The 21059-nt window shown below is 36.6% G+C and overlaps 1 protein-coding gene across 3 annotated transcripts in view; it reads left to right on the top strand.

Moving 5' to 3' along the window:
* Positions 1-21059, top strand: part of AKAP11 (A-kinase anchoring protein 11) — a 44523-nt gene that overhangs the window by 10539 nt on the left and 12925 nt on the right. For all 3 annotated transcript variants that reach the window (XM_032099822.1, XM_032099821.1, XM_032099820.1), the window contains exons 3-8: positions 4393-4509; positions 8020-8067; positions 9464-9598; positions 10425-10689; positions 11138-15785; positions 18153-18308. In XM_032099822.1, the coding sequence (XP_031955713.1) occupies positions 4393-4509; positions 8020-8067; positions 9464-9598; positions 10425-10689; positions 11138-15785; positions 18153-18308 (5369 nt within the window). The remainder of the gene's footprint in view (positions 1-4392; positions 4510-8019; positions 8068-9463; positions 9599-10424; positions 10690-11137; positions 15786-18152; positions 18309-21059) is intronic.

Below are 21059 nucleotides of genomic sequence, written 5' to 3'. Positions count from 1 at the left end.
ATAATGAAAGTGACCAGTCATTCCTCATTGATTCTAATAGTTGCTTAAAATATTACCTCTGTGAACTGCTCCATTAATTGCTATTAAGCATTCTGAACTCTGTGGTTCTAGAAACATGAATTTAACCCTTCTTGCAGAATTCTGCATTTTTCTACAGCCAGACTTCATTGTTTTGATCTGTGGCTGTCTCCTCTGAATGTTTACCTGTGAGGAGTCTACTTAGGTTATGAGGTGGAACTTTCATTCTCATAGAACCAGGCAGTAGGGTGGTCAGAATTGTATTGTGTTTCACTTTCTGTTGATTTACAGAAGATTGCAGTCTGATTCCTGTCCTTTTCATAATACTTTGTCACAGCTAACAGGAATTGTTGCAGTAGTAGCTCTTGAAAGTCAGTGCACAGTTACAGCATGCATATTTAAAGTCTGAGTTTCTATTTTTACAAAATTACCTTAAAATATTCAATCCATTTTAATCTTGCAGTTGGTGAAATCAAGAAGAGCTGCTTTGTGACTTAAGAGCAGAGTAAGCATGACTGTCCAGCACTGCACTTTGTTTCTCTAGATACTGTGGCATCTTGCAGGTTGTTTGAAATATTAGAAAACGGTTGTTTTTTAAAACATTTCATGAGACCAAATACGTCCTCCAATGTACTGTGATGGATCCTTAGATAATGACTTCCTGGTTTGCTGGAATGAAGAGGCAATGCAGATCTTTGAATTGCTCAGCTGAGCTAGAGGTGTGACAAGGGTTTCCACTGTTCATGTCTGAGCAGCCTGACAATATTTGTGGTTTTCCCCTGGCACAACTTAGCAAATTTGAAGTCTGTGCTTGTGAATGAAATAGGGTTTCTTGCAAGACACGAGTTTTGAATTTCTGTGAGGAAGGAGTACCAAGTCCTACAGGCCTACCAAGTAGCGCTTTATAGATTGCTTGGATGTCTTTTGCCCATATGTCGATGTACATTGGAAGTAGTTGTACTGTTTATAAAAACAAGTTACATCCTTTTGTTGAAGATGACCCCTTGTCCTTACCTAAACTGAGCTGATAGTCTTGGGAACTTGTTAGATTTTAGTTTTTAATGTAGTTGCATCTCCTAGTTCGGGATTGTGAGAGAACTCGCATCATTGTCTGTTGGATAGGAGGATTTCTCTAAAATTGAGTCCAGTCCTCTGCTGTCACAAGCACAATTTTGCTAAGGATAAGAATATGAAGAAGTTACTAAATATAGCCTCTCAGTTAATGAGGGGTTTAAAACACCTCCCCCAAACCTACTGCTGGTTTTATCTTTTTAAGCCACACTGCACTAATAACTAAGACTTAAGAATTTCAGGCAGAAGCTACTCACAGCAAATTTGTACGTGTTTGTTCCTCAATATCCTTATTCTTCTACTTAAATGATTTCTTTTGCTGATGTTCACCCTTCTTATTTTTTGACAATTGGTGATCTGTCCTCTGTTAGCCTTGGTTTTTGGAAACTGTAAACTGAGGTTTTAGTCTGCTTTTGTATGAAAGCCTCTTCATTCCAGTGATTATCCTTCATAGTCCTACTTTCTGTGCTTGTTGTGAGTTAATCTTCTTTTTATATGTGGGTAATACTGTATGTGCAATTACACAGGATGTCCTTCTGAGTGACTCTGATGTCAGTTCTTTCACTAAAGGATGCATGTTTGCTATTTTCAGTACAGTATCATATTGACTATTCATTCATTGCTATGCCATGATCAAGAAGTCAGCTCAGGTCTTTTATTTCCCGGCTTGTGAATTTGCAATTCAATTTTAAAGCTTGCCTTTGGTTTTTAAGGACATAAATTTGTGTTCCTTGTGGTTGTTTTTTAAAACACTCGTGCTTAGCAAGTTCTTCCTGTATGATTTGCTATTCTTTGTCTTAGCTGATGACACCTGCTTACTTCAAATTGTCAATAGTCTTCATCTCATATTTCTTTCCTCATTAAATTTATTAATGATGATGATGCTTGGTATCAGTCTCAAGATAAATTTTGAAGAAGTTGCTTACTGACCTATATCAACTATTCTCAAAACCCCCCCCTTACTATCTCCATCCAGGCAAAGTCTTCATTTCCAAAACCAACTCTTTTAGTTAATTGTCTTTATCTGTTTTTGTTAGCTCTTCATATATTTAAGTGATCCACAGTAGTCCAGATAGATGGGATTTTTTCTTCTGTGTATGTAGTGTGCCTGTTAATTTCCATATCATTATTATTTTCACATTCAGAGCTTTTTTATATTCATTAATATGATCTGAAAAACAAATGTCATTTCATTCCTCCTCATTTTAACTATGGATATTTTATCTCTTCAGTTGCATAGTGCCACCATGGGCTACCAGACCTGCATATAGTCTTGTATGCTGGTCCTTCCAGACCTTAGGGAGATGTTTCCAGTTGTTTCATCTTTCTTCTTCTCCCACTTCAACTTAAAATTCTCCAAAATGTTGAATTGTCCTTTACCTCAGTAGTTCCTCATACCATGCTCTGGTTCTTACTTACCAATTCTGCCTTTCAGGTGTTAAGCTAGGGAAAGGTACTTGTTTATAAATAAGGTGTGTGTAATAGTTTGTAGCTTTAGAAAAGCCAACTGGAGAATAACAATGATCCCTTCTCAAACTGGAGCACTGTTGGCAGAAAATTAGCAGGTCATGTCATATGACTTCTTTTCTTTCCCTAATTACTATTTTGAATGTTGTGACTGATTAAATTATTGTAGAAGCTGAAAATGAGACATTTCAACATGTTTGCTTGGCTTCACAAATTAACTTTTGTACAAGATGAATGAAGGAATTACTGGGGAACAGTCTTTGAGCAATAATTGGTATTGCATCCACTTGTAAATTTGGAAAATCCAGAGAATCAGAGAAAGGCACTGACAGCATATTTTGGAAAGTACAAAGATGTCATACTAAACTGTGGAAGCAAATTGCAACTTAACAAGGGGGGGTGAGGGAATAGATAAAAGTGGAAATTGGGTGAATGCTTCATTAATTCATTTCAAATGACCCAACAGCTGCCTAACATACTTTTTAAAATAGTTAAGCTGTTAGTTTTCTATAAAAGTTACTGTTTTGACTTCTTTAGTGTCACTTGACCTTGGCTGTCAGTATGGCAGTCTGAGCCTTGTTGGCTAGCAGTCTGAAATGTATTTTGGCAATTTCGAAGATCCTGAAGTTCTGTTTTGCTTTTGTCTGTTGATTCTAGAAGTGCTTTCCTAGTTTTGTGTTGCCATGAGCGCAACCACGGTGACACTGGCCCTGCTCTAATAATTTGGCTTTCAACATAGTAGTATTTGATACTGCTTTTTATACAGAGAAAAAATAAAATCTTTCTTGAGGTTTAACCGTAGTAAGTAAGATCACCTTTTACTATAAAGGGATTGTTTTTGTTGTGGGAGTACCAGAAATGCAAAACATTCTCTGTCTAAATTTGGCTATCTAGCACTTCTGCTATTGTTTGAGAAACTATGCAAATTTGAAATACTTTGTCATAAGTTGGACACACTGATTCCTCATGTCATTCTTAACAGGGCAGTCTTATAGAGAATAATTAACTGGATTAATAATTTTTAACTGTATGATGTTCTTATTTGTGTTCTTAACCTTACAATTTGCTAGAGAAGATGAAAATTTTAAATTAAAAAAAGAAAAGATTGCCGACTTCCTAAAACAATTGAGAGGATATTGTCTTTTTTACAAGCTGGGTGAGCCAGTTTTTGTTGTTCTGTAGTCTTATTTGCCTTCATAATGGTGATTCTTTTGTTCTGCTACGCTTTGTTACACTGGGAGAAAGTCTTGGATTCTTCAGCCTTTTTTAGCCATCCCTGGGTGCTTGCATGTCACCATAAGTGTAATTACAAGAAATATTTACATGGGATTAAGTTTCAGTTGTTTTATATACTTCATAGAATGGGAAAGAGTGTATGTGGATTTTCTTGGGGATTTTTGCTTGTTTGTTTGTTTTCTTCCCCTCTGACTTTTGAAGCCACCTCCATTACTTTTCTTAGCTAAAATTGCTTTTCATCCTATTTAAAGAAAAGATGAGGGCTTTTCCTTATACAGGCTACAATGCAAGGAGTAGATGGGGTTTGGATTTCTTCTTGGATTCATCTGTTCTTTTTTTCCAAGTCTGTGTGTTCTCATCTTTATTTTTGTTTTAAATACAGAATGTCGAACTATTTTTGAATAAAAGTATTGCTTGAAAAAAATGTACCTGCTTCAGCTTCATGTCCTGAAGGAAATTTAAACTTCAAACCTGGTGATTCGTGTAAAAAGTAATTTGAAGTAGTAATCAGAGTAGCAAAACTTGTGGGGAGCAGAGAATCGATGGATGGACTATGTCTCTGAAACTAAAAATGCTTTTTTTTCTTAAATTTTTTTTCAGAGTTTTGGTGAAAGTATCCTGCACTCTATGAAGTCACTGCTACACAGCAGGAAAGAGTTATGCAATGTATCAGCAGAAGAATGCTTAAATCAGGAAGAACAAGATAATTTTATTGAGGTTTGCTGTAATATTCCCACTTACATATATTTTGTGGCTATGATAGAAAACAATTTGTCGTGACACAGTATGGAAAGCTGCAGGATAGTAAATAGGAACAATGCTGCAAGTTACTGGACTTAAAATCTGTGCCCCCTATTGTCATTCTTGAATTTAGTCACTGAAGCCTTAAAAAGAGCTGTGACATTTCAAGGTGACATTTCTCTGCTTTGGAGGATTTGTGAAACTAGAAAACCAAGATGTGTAAAATAGATGACTTGGGTGTACTGCATTTGTGAGCACTGCTGTGATCAAGGTTGTAGGGATTGGTATCCTCACAAAATAGCAGAACACTTTGATTCAGATCTGAAGATAAAAGCTGAAGCCTCAGAATTGCAGATCTAGACTTGTTTTATGTGATTATGGATGGGCTGAAAGCTGGACAGGGTCTGGAGAGAAGAGAAGTAGACCTGACAGAATGTGGGACTATCCAGGTAAATGTCAAGCTATAAGGAGGAATTACTAGAACTGTTTGAGTTACAAGGCTAACAACAACATCTCCAAAGGGAAAAGAAAAAAAATAAAAGCAATGTGTACCAGGTAACTTGTATTATGGGTTTTACAAGACTTCTAATGAGTAGTTGACAGGCCTGACGAGGAGCTTAGACAAGGAGAGGATGACCTGAAAAGGCCATGCAGAGGAGCTGAGATAGGGAGAATTGAAGCAATGACAATTGAGGAAGTGGTTAGGGGAGACTGATAATTGCATAAGCAGTAGCAAGAGGCAGATTGTGTGACCAGCAAAGATGAGTTAGGATTGCCTGGATAGCACCAGAGGTTTTGTAACTGAATGGGTACAGTCAGAGGTTGTGACTCTAAAACATTTGGGGAGCAGGCAAGAAGCTGAATTTGTGAAAGATGAAAGCTGTGACAGATTAACGTAAGAAGGAAGAGCTATGCAGTGGAGGTGTGAGCAAAGCCTTGTCTTTATTTGATCAGGCAGACCATGCTTTAGAAACTATGAAGGTGTTTTTGTCTTGTAGCAAATACCTGACAAATAGCTGGGAACATGTTTTATATGCCTGCAGTGATGGTCTCTGTGGAGAAAGAGAGCTGACTATATTTAGTTACCTTATTAGATCAAGCAATTAAGAGCTTCTGGTTGAAATGTAAGAGGGTCAATATCCTGTCACAGAACAGGTATTTTTTTCTTATGAAAATACAGGAAAAGATACTTATATGGAGAATGATGTTAAAAAAACTCAGACTTGAGAAAACCAGACTTTAGGTTTGCCTGTACCATTTCCTTTGTATCCATGGTTTAAGATAGCCTTTGAATACAGTGTCTCATGCGCTTATTTTTAGTTGAAAGAAAGGGCTTGTGTTACTGATGACCTTTTTATTTCCTTGGCCTACTCCCCAGCAACTTTTGAACTGAAATGCTAACTTCAAACATGTTCAAGGTATTAAAAGGTGATTTTTTTTCTGTGAAAACTGGAGTTTGACCGCAATAAAGAGATCCAGATTAGCCTTGTCATCGAGGCAAAAATATACAGACTCAGTAGTGGTGTGGTCTTTTTGACAGCTGTCTGCTGACCTCACAGTGTAATATTGCCCTTCATTTGTGTGAAGCTATGACTCCTGCTCACTGCCCTGTCTTGCACAATGAGTTATCCCATGGGAGAAGATAAGGGTTGGAATCATTATTTTGAGGAAGAGGAAGGGGAATGTAGGAAGACAAAAAAACCCCACCCATTAAAAAACCAAAGCAAAACTGCCAAAAAACCCCAAACAGCAACAAATTCTAGAGCCTCTCAAAATGTTCTTTAAGAGACCTAGTTTTTTTCCCAGGTAGTTTAAATTGTTTGGTATTTTGCCCCTTCTGTGGAGGAATTCAGTTCATATTGTAGGTATTGTACAGATAATAAAATGTAGTGTCCTGCAGATATTATGCAGATGAATTGTGTAGGAGTTGAAGAGAAGGTTTAGGAGTTGAAGAGAAGGTTTAAGAGTTGAAGAGTAACATTGCTCAAACAGGATTGTGTCACAGTTAACACAGTGAATGTGGTACTGGAGAGGTGTAATTTGTCTGGAGCTCTTTGGAATGCTACTGAGGAGCATTGTTTCATTTATGATCTTATCATACATGACATAAGGATAAGTGGATGTAAGCAGGAAAGTATTTACTGGAAGCATGAGATCTTTTTCTGAGACCCCCTGAAATAAACAAGTCAGAATTTTTCATAGTATGATTTCAGTTGAAAATAAAGCTTGGGGTTTCTTTTTTGGTCACACTTCGAAAGAACATATTCAAAGCACAAGTACAGTTCAAAATAGAATTCCGGCCATTTCTTTTTTCTAGCTCTTTAGTTACAGAGAATCTGTGTATGTACAAGCAAGTAGCTGAAGCAGTTAATAATATATCAATATAAACATAGTGATGTTCTTTGGAGTAACTGGAGTAGTTGCTACAAATTTATGAGTTATGCCTTAGAAATCAGTATGTTGCATAGTGCTCTGAAAAAATGGAACCCAAGCCATGTAAAACTGAATTTCAAACATTGGTAGAAGTATTTAGTCTGTGTGCTTTATTCCATATCTACAAAAAGGAAGCAAAGTTTATTTTCTGACACCCTTGTTTTGAATGTTTTGAAAATAAATGCCTTGGGATTTTTTTATTTTTCAGTATGCAGATGGCCTGTTGATTTGTTGTTAGGGAAATAATAAATGAGAACTAAGGAAGTCTGATGTTTGAAACAAAGTTTGAGTAGTGACTGACTTTCTTGGGCTGTTCATGTTGAATGGTACGAAACACCTGTAGACAGAAGAGAGGAACAGTGTGTGATAAAATATCTCCCTTGTCCACAGGCACAAGAACCTGAGGTAAAACTGATATTTCTGGCATGCTCAAGGTTCCTGAGCCTGGCAAGACTTTTTTTTTTGCTAGGTTGGATATTTTAATTCTTTTATGTTAGGGTTTGTTTACTTGGCGCTGGTATGCAAACATGTGGCTTAAGTAATCAGTTGTGTTTTGGCCTTAGGCTAATCAATTTACATGGCAAATTGCATAATGTGTTGGCACTATGCTTTATTCAGTATATCCAAATGTATAACAGTTTACCAGCACGGACAGATTTCAGACTGGAACTGTTTTATATGTGCCCAGCCTGAAGCAAGGACAGATGAGCACTGATCTTTGCAAAATCGTCTTTATTTTAACAGATGTAATGAGGCTTGTATGTGTTGCTCTGTATATACCAGCCACTAGAATAATTCCTGTGTAGTGGTTTTTAAATGTTGTATATGCTCTTCGGTCTGATCTGACCTTTCTCAAGTCAAATAGTATAGCATTACCGTTCTTTATGTATGACCGTGTGCTACTGTTTGAGCTAGCTGTGCTACCCTAAGGTATGGTTTTTGTGGCAGTAGAATAAAGCTTTAAGTTAAAGTCTGCTGAATTTTTAACTCTTAAGTATCTGCAGGAAACAAACCTTTACTGTACTTGATTATATTAATGTATTTATTTTACAGATTACATTTATATGTTTTGCAGAAGAGATGGGTACTGCTTGCTTGCAGGTACAATATATATCTATTTATACTGGAAAATTTCTTCTAACACCTAGTTTTTTAAATGGAGGAAATTTGGTGTTCAAGAAATGAAATAGATGTATCTTGAGTATTTAAAAGCCTAAGTTTCAAATGTCATTGAAAGTTTGAAAATAATTATTTTAGTATGATAATCAGTGTTTTATATGTATTTACAGTATTACCTGGGTCAGTCTTTGTGTTAGGATGGTCTGGAACAAATGCAGTGGAGGGGGATGATTGGTTTGGGGGGGGGTGGTGTTTGGGTGGGAAGAGGCTTGGTTGATTGTGGTTTTTGTGGGTGCTTTTGTTTGGGTGTTGTTGTTAAACACTTGAGTGCATCAGAATTTTGGTGTGTTATCCTTAGTTGAGTTGTGCTTATTAATATGGTGCAGTTTCATATGTGAAACTAAAACTTTACTGAACTGACCACTAGCTGTGAGGGTTTAGGAAGTCAGTATTATGGTTATGCCTTAAGATGTTATTCTGGAGATTTAGATAAGGAAATATTATTTTAAAAGGTGGAGCATAGCAAGCTAGGAGGGTTATGATGTGCCATTTTAATAAGTTAAGGGTTTAGTCTTCCTGTGCAATTTACATATCAGTATAATTCATAACTTACATGTTCACAGTAAAATTCCATGTTTCTACTCTGCCCAGATCTTAGTAGATAGAGATTGCTTGTAATAGTTTGCTGATGTTTTAAAATGTAAAACAGAAACTCTGAATCCACTTGTGTTCCATATTAGATCAATGTTGCTAATTCATCAAATTGTAATACTAGACATTTTTTCAAGTATGGGTAAGAACTGTTTGATTGTTTAGAATTAGATGGAATTTAGAGAAAGTTGGACAGAACAGGTTTAAGGAGTTTTGCTTTGACCCATAAGGATCAGTAGTGTTTGGAGGGTTGGGAAAAAAAAGCGTAAATCTTTCATAGGCCTCTTCTGTATTAGATAGATCTAAAGGTTGTCCAAGGTCATGTTAAAGACCATGCTTTTGTAATAGGGAGATAGAACACTGTTCCAATAAAGCACACAAGGAGCATGTGGAGGTCCATTGAGAACCATCATTAGCTGAGGTCAGTGTAGTTGGGTATTTTGTAGGATGTGCAGCTGCTTTTCAGCACATACAAGATTCTGCTTTATGACTTTTAAGCATTCTTCCAAGTATGGACTGAATTAAATCTTGTTTACACAAGCTTTACATCACAGTTTGAGAGAGTACGTGGGGGATAGAGCAAGAAATAGAGGAAAGAAAAGAAAAACTTCACCAGAATTAGCAGCTGTTAGGATTTAGGGGAGGTATGAGATCAAAACCATTGTCATTTGCATGCTATTTCTTTGACTTTATATTCTCAATGTTTTTTTATTTAAATTTAAATCAGGAGTTGTCAGCTGTTTCTGTCGAGCTTCCAGATGTTCTGAAATCGCTCCAGTTGCGCAAACTAAAAGAAAATGATGCTGTATTTCTAAAAGACATAAAGAAAACCTTGGCAAAACCTTACATCATGAAACATCAGGTAAAATTTGTGTGTCTCCTTGCATGTCAGAAGCATTACATTTTGCCTCCTAAAGAGCTTAGTCTTATTACACCCTGGCTTGCTTTTGGTTTTGGGCCATCTTAGCCAATTTCTGTTGTTTCATGAAAATAAACTGTGCTGTATTGTTTACAGAAAATAATTAATAAATATTTAATTATGGTGCTGATCCCATGCTTCTGCTAGGCTACAGTCCCTTTCACGGGCAATTTGGAAAGAATATGAAATTTGTCACTGTAACTATCTCTGCTCAGATAGCTTTCATCTTCAGCAGACTTTTTTTGTTGAAACAGGGGTGCCAGAAATTAAGGGTGTGTCTGGTGTTCGTAAAACTCAGTGATCGCTTTTCTTAAAAAAGAAATTATAAATGCTGTTAATGATGTAATTTCCATTATTTTTATTTTTATATTGTTCCCATTATTACCATGCTACTTGTATTCTTTCCAATTACACACATTGCATATAAGATAAAAGGTACCTCGAAGAAACAGATACCCTATAAACTGAAGTATTATACAGCATAAACCTGCTCTGAAATACTGTGTTCCTCCACAAATTTTTAACATGCCTTCTTTAGTAGATTCTTGGCTACATGTTATCATGGTTGTGTTACATTATTGTAATGATTTATTCAGAATGCAGAAGTTACAAAAATGAGTAAGTCATTCTGGCTATCACTTTACACAAACTGTTGAATTTATTTTCATGTATTGAATATATTTTTAAATTATTTACTCTTCATAAAAATGCATTGAAGGGATCTCTTGAAGATTGCTGTGTTTGTTTTCTTGTTGTTCTCTTTTTCAAGAATCAGCTCCCTGAAGTGTTTTGTGTGATGAGACTGTCTCCTTCATTCCCAAGAATCAAAGTTGACTGTATATTTACCTTGCTAAGCAAGTATACCACAGGCATAAGGTATGCTGTGGAAATAAACTCTTCACAAAAACATAAAACAGAGACAACCCATGGAGAAGATGATGACACCAATCAGTCAGTTTCTTCAATTGAGGATGATTTTGTCACTGCTTTTGAACACTTAGATGAAGATGAATCTTCAAAGATACAAAGTGCTGGTAAGTTCTTGCATGCTTTTAGAAATTGGTATTTGAAATTTAGGCTGTTGGGATTTAATAAGAAAGTAAATGTAAATAAATTGTAATTTTTTTTACATTAATCATGCTTTGTAAAGGGATATTATGCGATTGAAAAATTAATTTTTTGCTCTTTTCACTACAGTTTACCAACTCATAAACCAAAGATTCTTATCTCAGTGTCAAATGGATATCAAATAAAATCTTGTTCTACTTTGTGTGCTAAAAAATACATTAATTTGTCAGTGATTAAATTTGTATAATAGGATTTAAAGAAAATGGAAGATTGCTTTAATCATGAAAGATAAGCTAGCATTTTGCAACAATAGTAAACCCAGTAGTTGCCATTAAAATCTGTCCAGTTTGCTGTAGTTCTGTGGAAATTCTTGGTTTTGAAGCAATCTCTTTTTACATTTTTTTTTTCCTTCAGGTACATGCAGCTTTACTTCTCAAAACCATCGAGATGCTGCTTCACAGACCATCCCTGCTCAAAGTGTAGAAGCTGTTGACTCAAAGATTCTTGTGGGTTCTGCACATCAAAAGTCATCTGCCAGATCTACTTTGATTGATATTTTTGGACTTAAGGAGCTGTCCTCAGTAAAGAATTCAGTTACAACCTCAATTTCTGATCCTTGGATACAAAGGAGTTTCTATAAGCCATATAATCCTTCTGAACAAGGTGTTAATTTTTTACGTAAAACATTGTTTTCTTCCTCTCCAGCTGAATCCTCTGAGTCAGATTGCTCCAGCCCAAGCCCCATCATCTTCTTAGATGAAGAAGGATATCAAAAAAGTTTGAAGGCAAAACTTCAGCTGCCAAAAATTCCAGTAGTAAAAGATGGTATAGAGGATTCAGACTCAGAAGTAAGTGAATTTTTTGATAGTTTTGATCAGTTTGATGAGCTGGAACAAACCTTGGAAAACTCTTGTAAAATTACTAGGAATCCCATCCTAGGGAATCCTGCCCAGAAAAGGAGGACTGCACATGAAAAATTGTCTTCTGCAAGCATTACAATGAATCCTCAGAAATTCAAGTTTGATCGTCCCACTCTCCCAGCCAATGTAAAGAAACCAACTCCTCGTAAGCCAGAATCACCGTACAGCAGCATCTTTGAGGTCCCAGATTCCCCTCGCCCAGTTAAAACATCAGGGGAAGAGAATGGAAGCTTCTTCAGCCCTATTAGAACATCGGCCTTCAGCCCACTAGGGAGCTGCAGTTCTTCTGAATGTTTGTGTCGAATTAATCTTGGTGGAGATGGGACAGGTCCAAGTCACCATGATGCAGCTTATAGCAGTTACTCAGCATACGCTGACAGCGTTTCATTTGAAATACTGGGTTCTGTTTTATTTTCTGAGTCCTCACCAGAGCAAGTGTGTGTAGAGACTGATTCGAAGCACAAAAGGGTTACTTTGAAAGAGAAGAAGAGGCAGGCTGCAGATCTCAAAATGAAAACTGGTAAGGGACCAGAGAAGCAAGCAAAATCTAAACATAAGTCACTAATGATCAGAGATAGCATTCAAAAATTTGCAACTGAATTGGTTGAAAAAAGTTTTGGCAGTGCATTTAAAGACCTCCAGAAAGGTGTTTCTTCATGCACAAATGCACTTTGCCATTTGGCTGCTAGGTTGACTTCTTCAGTCTTTCAAATGGCTTTTTATGAGATTGGAAGACGTAGAGCAATCTCGCTGAAGGAGCGTGCCATTAATGGCATAGCAAACTTTTTGGTGAGCGAAGCTATAACTGGTGCTTTGAAAGAATTGCGTCAGGTAAAGAAACAAATATTTACCAATACCGTTGCACGGTTTGCGGCTGACCTTGCTGAAGAACTTGTGTTTGAAGGAATCATGGAGGTATGCCAGTTTTCATATCCATCAACACCTACTGCACAGCCCTCATCACTTGATTATGAGAACAAAGTGGTAAGATCCTATGCCCGAGATTTGTCTGAATCTGTCATTCAGGAGGCATTTATCGAACTATCTCAGGTTGATGTGACCTTCACAACACAAGCAGCCATTAGTGTTTCCATGGACAATATCAAATATGTAAGTGCAGAAAGTATGTTAGAGTCAACACAGACTTCCACAGTTTCTCCTAATTTTAATGATAGAGTAGCACTAAAGCCAATCCAAGACTCCAAGGAGGAATATACAGTACAGCAAGCTCTATTTTGTACCTCTGGTGTTGTGAGTTCAATACCTGTGCCTTTAGCTGGAAGAGCTCTTTGTCAGCAACAGGTTTCCTCTGATGCTTACAAAGCAAAAGCATCCACTGTTCCAAATGCTGATGACAGTATGAAAGTATCGAAAGACTCCACTCATCCATTTTTCACAAGCAGAAAGAGAGAGGAGGAAGTAGCTTCTTTCAGAAATATTTATCTAACTTCAGATCACAGTCAAAGTACTGGAAGTACTCCATCACTCTTTTGTAACCAGAATGATACCAAACTAGCAAATAACAGATCTGGAATGAACAATAATTCAGAATTAACAAGTGGGTCAAAAGGCATTAATACTTTTTCTGGAACTATGGTAGATATGATTGTAAATGAAGCTTATGAAGCCATAACCTCATCTAGAGTAACAAAAGCAGTAGAAGAGTATTCAGATTTTTTAACAAGAAAAGTTATAGATAAAAAGACGTATGTGCAAGGTATTGGTGAAGACTCCCCCAAGAGCATGTTTGCAGACCATTTGGCAAAGTATGTCATAAAACAATCTGTGGAAGAAAGTAAAACTCTGTTATGCAACACCAGTGAGAATTTAACATGTAATGTGAGCTCACAGACTTACAGAGATACCAATCAAAAAGAACAATGTGTGATAAAGAAGCAAGAGGCTGAGAAACAAAGTAATGTTTCTATAATTGTGGAACAACAACAGTTGCCTTCAAATAATCCATGTAAATTTCTTACTCCAACTCATTCTGTTCAGAGTTTTTTAGAATCTAAAGATTGTTGGCAGGGACAAAAAAGAAACAAGTTTTCTTCAAAATCACCACCGCCTTGTTCCACTGTGACTTTTGCTAAGCATGTTCTGGAGGACTGTACTGACACAGGAAGCTGTTCAATAACATGCTTAAACAAGCCTTCCAGAAAAAGTGATACCCAGAAACTATCAGCAGAAGCTTTGAATTACAGGCAGACTGATTGTTTTCTGCATGCAAATAGCTTTTCTTCTGAGATGTTTGGCAGTGAAGGTGCTTTGCAGATGGAAGAAAAATCAAGCCTGAAACTTGGAAATACTTGTCTAATGCCCGATACACCCCCACCGACTCCTTTAGTACCATGTCTAGGTAGTTCTGAAACAAACCTAAGAAAGCTGTCCAAGAAACTCAAGGGAGAATTAGCAAAGGAATTTGCACCTGCAACACCACCTTCTACACCCTACAATCCATCCATTACTGATTTGTCTGGAACTGAACACGACTCTTTGGAAAATGAGGAATTTATGCTGAAACTCATGCGGTCGCTTTCTGAAGAAGTGGAAAGTAGTGAAGATGAAGATCATTCTGAAATGCCTGTTGAGAAAGAGGAGCATTCAGCAAAAACAATTCATTATGCAGATTGCCTAGCTAGCCACATAATTTCAGTAGCGACTGAAATGGCTGCTTCCCATTTAGGTGGTAAAACAAACGAAAGAGAAGCTGGTAGGCAGACTCAGTTAGGTATGCAAAAGAAAATATGCGGATGTACTGCATTTGTAAATATCCCAGAAGAGACATGCAATTCCTTGTGGAATTATGCAGGTGATATGGCGGGAAAAGTCATCAATGAGGCCAAGAAAGTAGTGAAATCAAGGCATTGTAAGCTGTTGAGGTTGAAGCGCGTTAACTGCCAGGTGGATTGCTTTTATTTGAGAAAAGGTGATAAAGATGGCAGTTCAAAAGAATGGTGTGGCCCAGTGCGGGACCAGTGGCCTGGGGAGAGAGATTCATCTGTGCTTTCTTTACCACAAGGTTCAGGCACGACAGGTTTGACTTCCAAGTACCCGAGCTGTGAAAGTGTGACTGACGAATACGCAGATCATGTTATCCGGGTTCTGAAAAGAGAAGGAGGTAACGCTGAGCTGTTGGTGGATCAGTACGCCAGCAGACTTGCTTACAGGTCTATCAAATCAGGCTTGCAGCAAGCTGCTAGAAAAACCAAATTCAGATACAGCAGAAAGACATTTCCTGGGCAAAATGCACAGGTAAATGGTAAGCTGGAGCTGATCAAAGCAGAGAATAAAGATGCAGTACAGCAAGTGAAAAGCAGCATTCATTGCTGTGAAGGCCAAACGTTCGAGAGGAGCGCACAGAGAATGGAATGTTCAGAGTTGTTATATTTTTCCGAATCCCTTGCTCACAATATCACTTGTGATGTCAGGAAGAAACTGAAAATGTCAGGAGCGTGTTTGCCAAAGTCTCTAACAGATTCCTGTCTATATAAAAAGAATGAATTTGATGAAGTCACAGGGGATCTCATTAAAAGAAGGTTTTCTAGGACATTTCTTCCTTTCTCCCCAGATCATAAACTCTATCATAGTACAGGTAATATAAATGAAAATGGCTACAGTGAAGGCATAATTCAAGCTATAGAACAATATGCTAGGAAAGTAGCAGATGATACTCTAGAAATGAGTTTAGAGTCAGCTGTTCTCCATGTGGCTGATAACAGAAAAAATGGGGATAAGCTCTCATATACTGAGAAACTGTCTCCTTTTTCTGGAACTGTCTGTAGATGCTGCAGTATGAAGGAACATCGGTACTGTACAGAAAGTATATCCCATCATCTACCTGCACAAGAATCCTGCATTCCAGTGCGGCATCTTCTTCATACTGGATTGGGTGATGCCTGTCAAAATTCAAGAGTGTTTCAGCTCGATATTCCCAAAATTCACGTTGACGTAGAACAGAGGACAGTGTTTTCTGACAAGGGGGCTATTGCAGCTGTAGAGAAAGCAGAAAGAGAGCTGAGTTACACAAGTCTGACAGCTGACAGTGGTATTGGACAAGATGGAGTCAGTTTTGCTGGAAGCCTTACTACTGAAATAATGACATCAGCTATGACTAATATTGGTCAGGCAGTTACCACAAGGTAATATTAATTTTCTCTTCTTTGTTGCATTTTGTACCAGAAAAAGGATTGGTAATACAAATATATGCTCAGAAGGAATTTTATTATATTTTCTTCGAAAGATACACTTTATGTTCTGAATATTTTCTTTTTATTCTTCTGGTTTTATTTAAATTACTCAGAACTAGGGGGAAAAAGCTTTTTTCCACCTGTGTGAGCTTGAAACTGAGGATACTATGTATATCAGCACACATATGTTCCAGAAGGTGAATAAGTGGAACTTACTCTTTCAACTTGAAAATAGTACCTACAGTAGTGAATACTAGTCCTTACAGGTTTTGTTGATCTATGAGTGGTGACAAAATCCAGATTTGTTCCCTATTGGTACTTCCTCTTCAACATCTGATGCTGGCCACATGAGCCATTGCTTTGTAGCATGAAAACCTCATTTTTTATTATGGCTGTGTTGTGATATTGTCTTTACTACTGAAAAAAAAAAAAAAAAAAATAACCTGTTGCTTTAAGAAAAAAAAACCTAACTAAACCACACTTTAGTTTATAGAATAGTAGTACAATAACGAAGGAATAATTGACTTTGAAATTCTCATGTATTTAGCAAAGGGTGACATACTTTAGTAGGCTTATAAATAGGAAATATTTGCTACAATACATTTGTAGCAAACTACTGTTTTCTAAAACAGAGTGTGCTTTGATCAGAGTGAAATCTCTTCAGGTTCAAGAGCAATCCTTACCATTTTGTTTTTTTAATTTTGAAGTAATACTTATATTCCTTATTTTTTTTTTTTTGGTTGGTTGTTTTGGGTGGTTTTTTTTGGTGGTTTTTTTTTGGTTTTTTTTTTTTTTTTGTTGTTTTTTTTTTTTTTTTTTGGGGGGAATTCCTCACACTGGCTTCTTTCCCTGGTGTTTAGAGGGGCACCATGATGAACAATAATATGATTTTTATATGTTGAGTGGCTAAAGGCCACAGTGGGATTGAACTAAATTTTTCAAGGTTTGATATGAAACATATACATACTAACAGCATAAAAGTGCTATTGGGTAATACATTGTTGGTCTTTGCACAGCAGGGTTGAGTCCTTACTCAATGTGTGACAAAATAAAGAAAGTAGTCATGTGGTGATGTTTTTCTATACCTATGGTATCAAAGATGACACTTTGTTTAAAAATTCTAGTTAGAATATGCCAATGACAAAGTGCAGGGTTCAAAGAGATGCTGTTTATTATTAAGTTTGTGGCAAGAAGATGATATTAGAATTTTGCTGTGACAGAATTTATAAATGTTTCTTATATTGTCATCTAGTGTGTGATATGTAATGCACGTGTTTCTTGAGAAACTGCCTTATGTAAAGTAGAGAACTGGTGCTGGTATAACTAAATAAAAATGAGGAAAATGACCTTTTTTATTACACTGATGGGTTCCAGTTCAGCTACATATTTGTACAAATTCATGCTCACTGGAGCAAAGTGTTAGGAATGATGTAGTTAAGGTTGTCTTTTTAAATAGTGAATGTTACTGTGGCTGCTTCCTATGTGTGAGTAGGATGATAGTTTTTCTTGAACTTCCTACCGCTTCATGTATATATAGATAATCACAGTGTGCGCATGAAAGTTAGTTCATAACTGCATGTTCCCATCTTGTAAGTTGTTTTTGGTTTTGTTGGTTTTTTTTTTTTTTTTAAATAAGGAGTTCACACTTCTTTAAATGAATTTTTATGAGGGTCTTCTAAAGATTCACTATTATGGGGTATGGTTGCTTGATTGGTTTTTGGATAAAAAATGAAACTTACTTCCTGAGGGGAAAAATTCTGTACAAGTCATGCATTGCTACACTTTCTTGAAGGAGAAAACCAGATCTTTTTATGCAGAAAGCTTTTTTTAAAAAATGGAATCCTAATATTTTAGACACCAGTTTATACTTAAGCACTTTGCCTGTAGTAGCAGACCACTTAGCTGCTTGCACTGAAGGCAGGCCGGGGAAAATAGCCAAACTGTCCTATGGTGAGCAAGTTCAGAAATGGTAAGTCTTCTGCTTGAAAAGTGTACCTCAATACACAGTCTGCAAGGCTACGATGCCTTCTGTGTTGTATAGCAAAAAATATTCCAAATGAGAGAATTCTTTGTACCACTCCCTTCGACTTCTGGTGAAAGAATTCCAAATAGCAATCCCTGACCTAAGCCTGTTGTTGTTGCAGTTTCGTTTGGTCGCACTATTTCTTGTGTTAAGAATAGGGCACAGATTAAGGGATTCCCCACCTTTTCTTTTCCAATGGAATTTATTGTCTTTGGAATGGTGTTAAATTGCTGTGAATGAACTAACACTGATCAGCATGAAATGCAGTGATGTTTTTGTCTTAAATTTTTGTTTAGCTCTGTTGGAAGAGAAGGATTTCGCTCTGTTGAATCAGTTGTTAGCCAGCAGATGAGTCTTAGTATTGGTGATGATAGCACTGGGAGTTGGTCCAATCTAAGTTTTGAAGATGAACATCCTGATGAGAGCAGCAGTTTTCTTCACCTAAGTGACAGGTAATTGTAAAGATGTTAGTATAGTTAAACAGTTACTTTGGCATCAAATAACTTATCATCAAGTGTATTTCTCCTAGGGTTTGGGGGAGAAGAGATTATTTTTTTCTTCAACGCACAATGACTTTTTTTGTTAAAAATGGCTCTGATATTATGATTTTGTTATCTTACAGAACGCTGTTGGCCATGAATGTTCCTACTCTGTAAAATATGTGGAGTGTGCATTGTCATTGATGCCAGGGAGTCACATCAAGTAAAATTGTGCATATAAACTTTAAGTATTAGCAAAAGGTGTAAGCATTTTAAAAACAACCACCTGGTGTAAAATACAGCTTGAGAGTACAGTTTATAAGTTGTGCTCTAAAATATTAAAACTTAATCCTTGAGAAAGTGTTTTATATAGATTATTTTTGAAAAGAAGTAATAGTAGCTTGATTTGCATGATGAGCTTTTACAGCTATTTTTGTCTTTTTGGAGACTGGAATTTATAAGCTGCTCTCACTGACATTGGTGGAGTATTTATATACTGCTAACCATGGTCTTGCGGGTGTGTAATATTGGAACTTAACCTGTTCAGGGTAGTAGTGTTTTCTGCAGAGCTTCTCACTGCACTGTCTCTGGCCGATTGATAACTAATGAAGATTAGAATGGAAATTCTAAAATCTGCAATGTCTCTGCCTGTTTCCAGGGAGAATTATATTCAGATCTGTGGCCCAAGCTTCTATATAAGGAATGTATGAGGAACGACTAAACTTAGTTTTTTATGATTGATATAACAAAGTTCAGCATTTCTGTTGAAGAATAGCAGAAATGGGAGACAGATTTTTTCTTTACTTTGTACTTCTAGCATTGCTGAGATTAAAGAAAGTATGGGAGACATGCTTGCTTAAGTAATGTACAAATAGGTTATTTGGTTCCAATGTGAAACTACTCAAATAAATGTCTGCAATATTTGTCATGTTTTGCTTAACTAAATAATTTAATCTAACCACTACTATAATTTATCACTCATACAGCTTAATAATTTTGTAAAAGAATACATTAACTTAGAGTTATTTTAGTAAAACATTATCTCTTGAACAAGTGAAAATGATGATGAAAATCCAAGTATAAGGAAGAATATTCTCTATATTGGCAGTCACAAATACACAATAAAATATAGGTTAGTTGATAATGAGAAAAAGTATAAAAAAATTTCTGGACCAGTAGTGCCTATGTTGTGTTTATTTATTATTTGTTTATCATTCCCAAAACAGATGTAAATGAAAGAAGGTAATTTATATAATGTGGAAGAAAATCTGTGGCTCATTAGAGGAGGAGTGACCGGAATTAACATGTTACTCATAGAAGGGAGGCCATAATTTGGATAGCAGGGTATTGGTGGAGGAAACAGGCATGTGCAAATTGATCAGGTGGTTTTAAAGAACTAATTGTGGTAAAATTGGTAACACCACCTGTGTTCATTTGTGTTGCTGAGGTTTATCAGGTGGAAGGAAGGATCTCAGGATTTGCCCTGAGTAAAAAATCCAGTTTGGGTTATAAGTCAGAGCAGAAGCCTCTTGCTTTTCTTGTTATTCTTCTGGTGGCTCATTGAAGAGCTGCATGAACCATTACAGAGGCATTATAATGCCTTTGTATGCTCATTGCTTGTTTTGTGGTTACAGGAGTTTATTTTAAAGACTGTTAATTACAAAAAGGTCTCATCCCTTTCTCATACCTCATTGTAATCATATGGTTCAATATATATGATTATTTCAGACCAAGACTGATCTCTGTAAAGTGTATTAAGTCTCTTACCTAATCAGAACAGTAGTGTGCAGAGGTTACTCTGTTAGATTGCAAATTCTTTATCTTTTAGTCTGAGAACCAGGGCAGCTTTTACTTCTGTTTATGTTCTGCATCTGTAACTTTCAGTGAAAGTGGCTGTGTGAGTGCAAAGTATTGATATCAGTAGGCTATATTAAATTTTTTTATACCTGTAATTTAACCATTTTAAGCCAAATTTGATACTTCATATTGAGTGTGAAAGTCTCACACAGTAGCTTGAGAAATGTTGTTTAGACCAGGTTTTCATTTTCTGCAAGTTGGTTTCTTCAAAGCTTCTGCTCTTTGATTTTCTTTTTTCTTGTTTGTGTAACAAGAGAACTCTGAATTTTCTTTGGACATGTAGTCTAAATAAGCAACAATGTACTGAGTGAAGCACTTGCATCTTCTTAGACTTTTTTTCATGTTATTTGGGTGTGTTTATATTGCAGGATTGCTAACCTGCTGTTACTTCACTGTTTTGAAATTAGGATCCAAGCAGGCATTCCGGAGAGCAAGGGACGCTGATAGGTGATAATGTTACTGGCAAACACTTGGAAGAGATTAGTGTCTGCCTCTTGAAATATTTTCTTCCACCATTTTGCTGTTTGCCTTGTGTGGTATGAGCGGAAAAGAGCTTTAACAGTCACATAAAACTTAGGTGAAGAAAACATTTTCTTGCAGCAGTTGTTCTCTGCAGTTATTCCATGGCTTCTCGTGCCATCTCTAGCAGACAGTGTACTTTCTTGGAGAATGCTAGATATTTGGAAGTCCTGTTCTTGGAAGGCTTCCAGACATGCTCTGGGGGAGGTATGAAGTTGAAGAACAGAGATTTGATCACATGAGTTGCTCAATCTTGTACATATTGACAGGCTTAAAAACTGTTATTTATAATGACTAAAATTAACGAGTGTAGGATCATGCTCAGTTTTTCCAGTTCTTTGCATTGGG

Source organism: Corvus moneduloides, chromosome 2 (assembly GCF_009650955.1).
Source record: "Corvus moneduloides isolate bCorMon1 chromosome 2, bCorMon1.pri, whole genome shotgun sequence".
NCBI classification, from domain to species: Eukaryota; Metazoa; Chordata; class Aves; order Passeriformes; family Corvidae; genus Corvus; species Corvus moneduloides.
The sequence above is the reverse complement of the archived record's forward strand: the minus strand, read 5'-3'. Positions and strand labels throughout refer to the sequence as shown.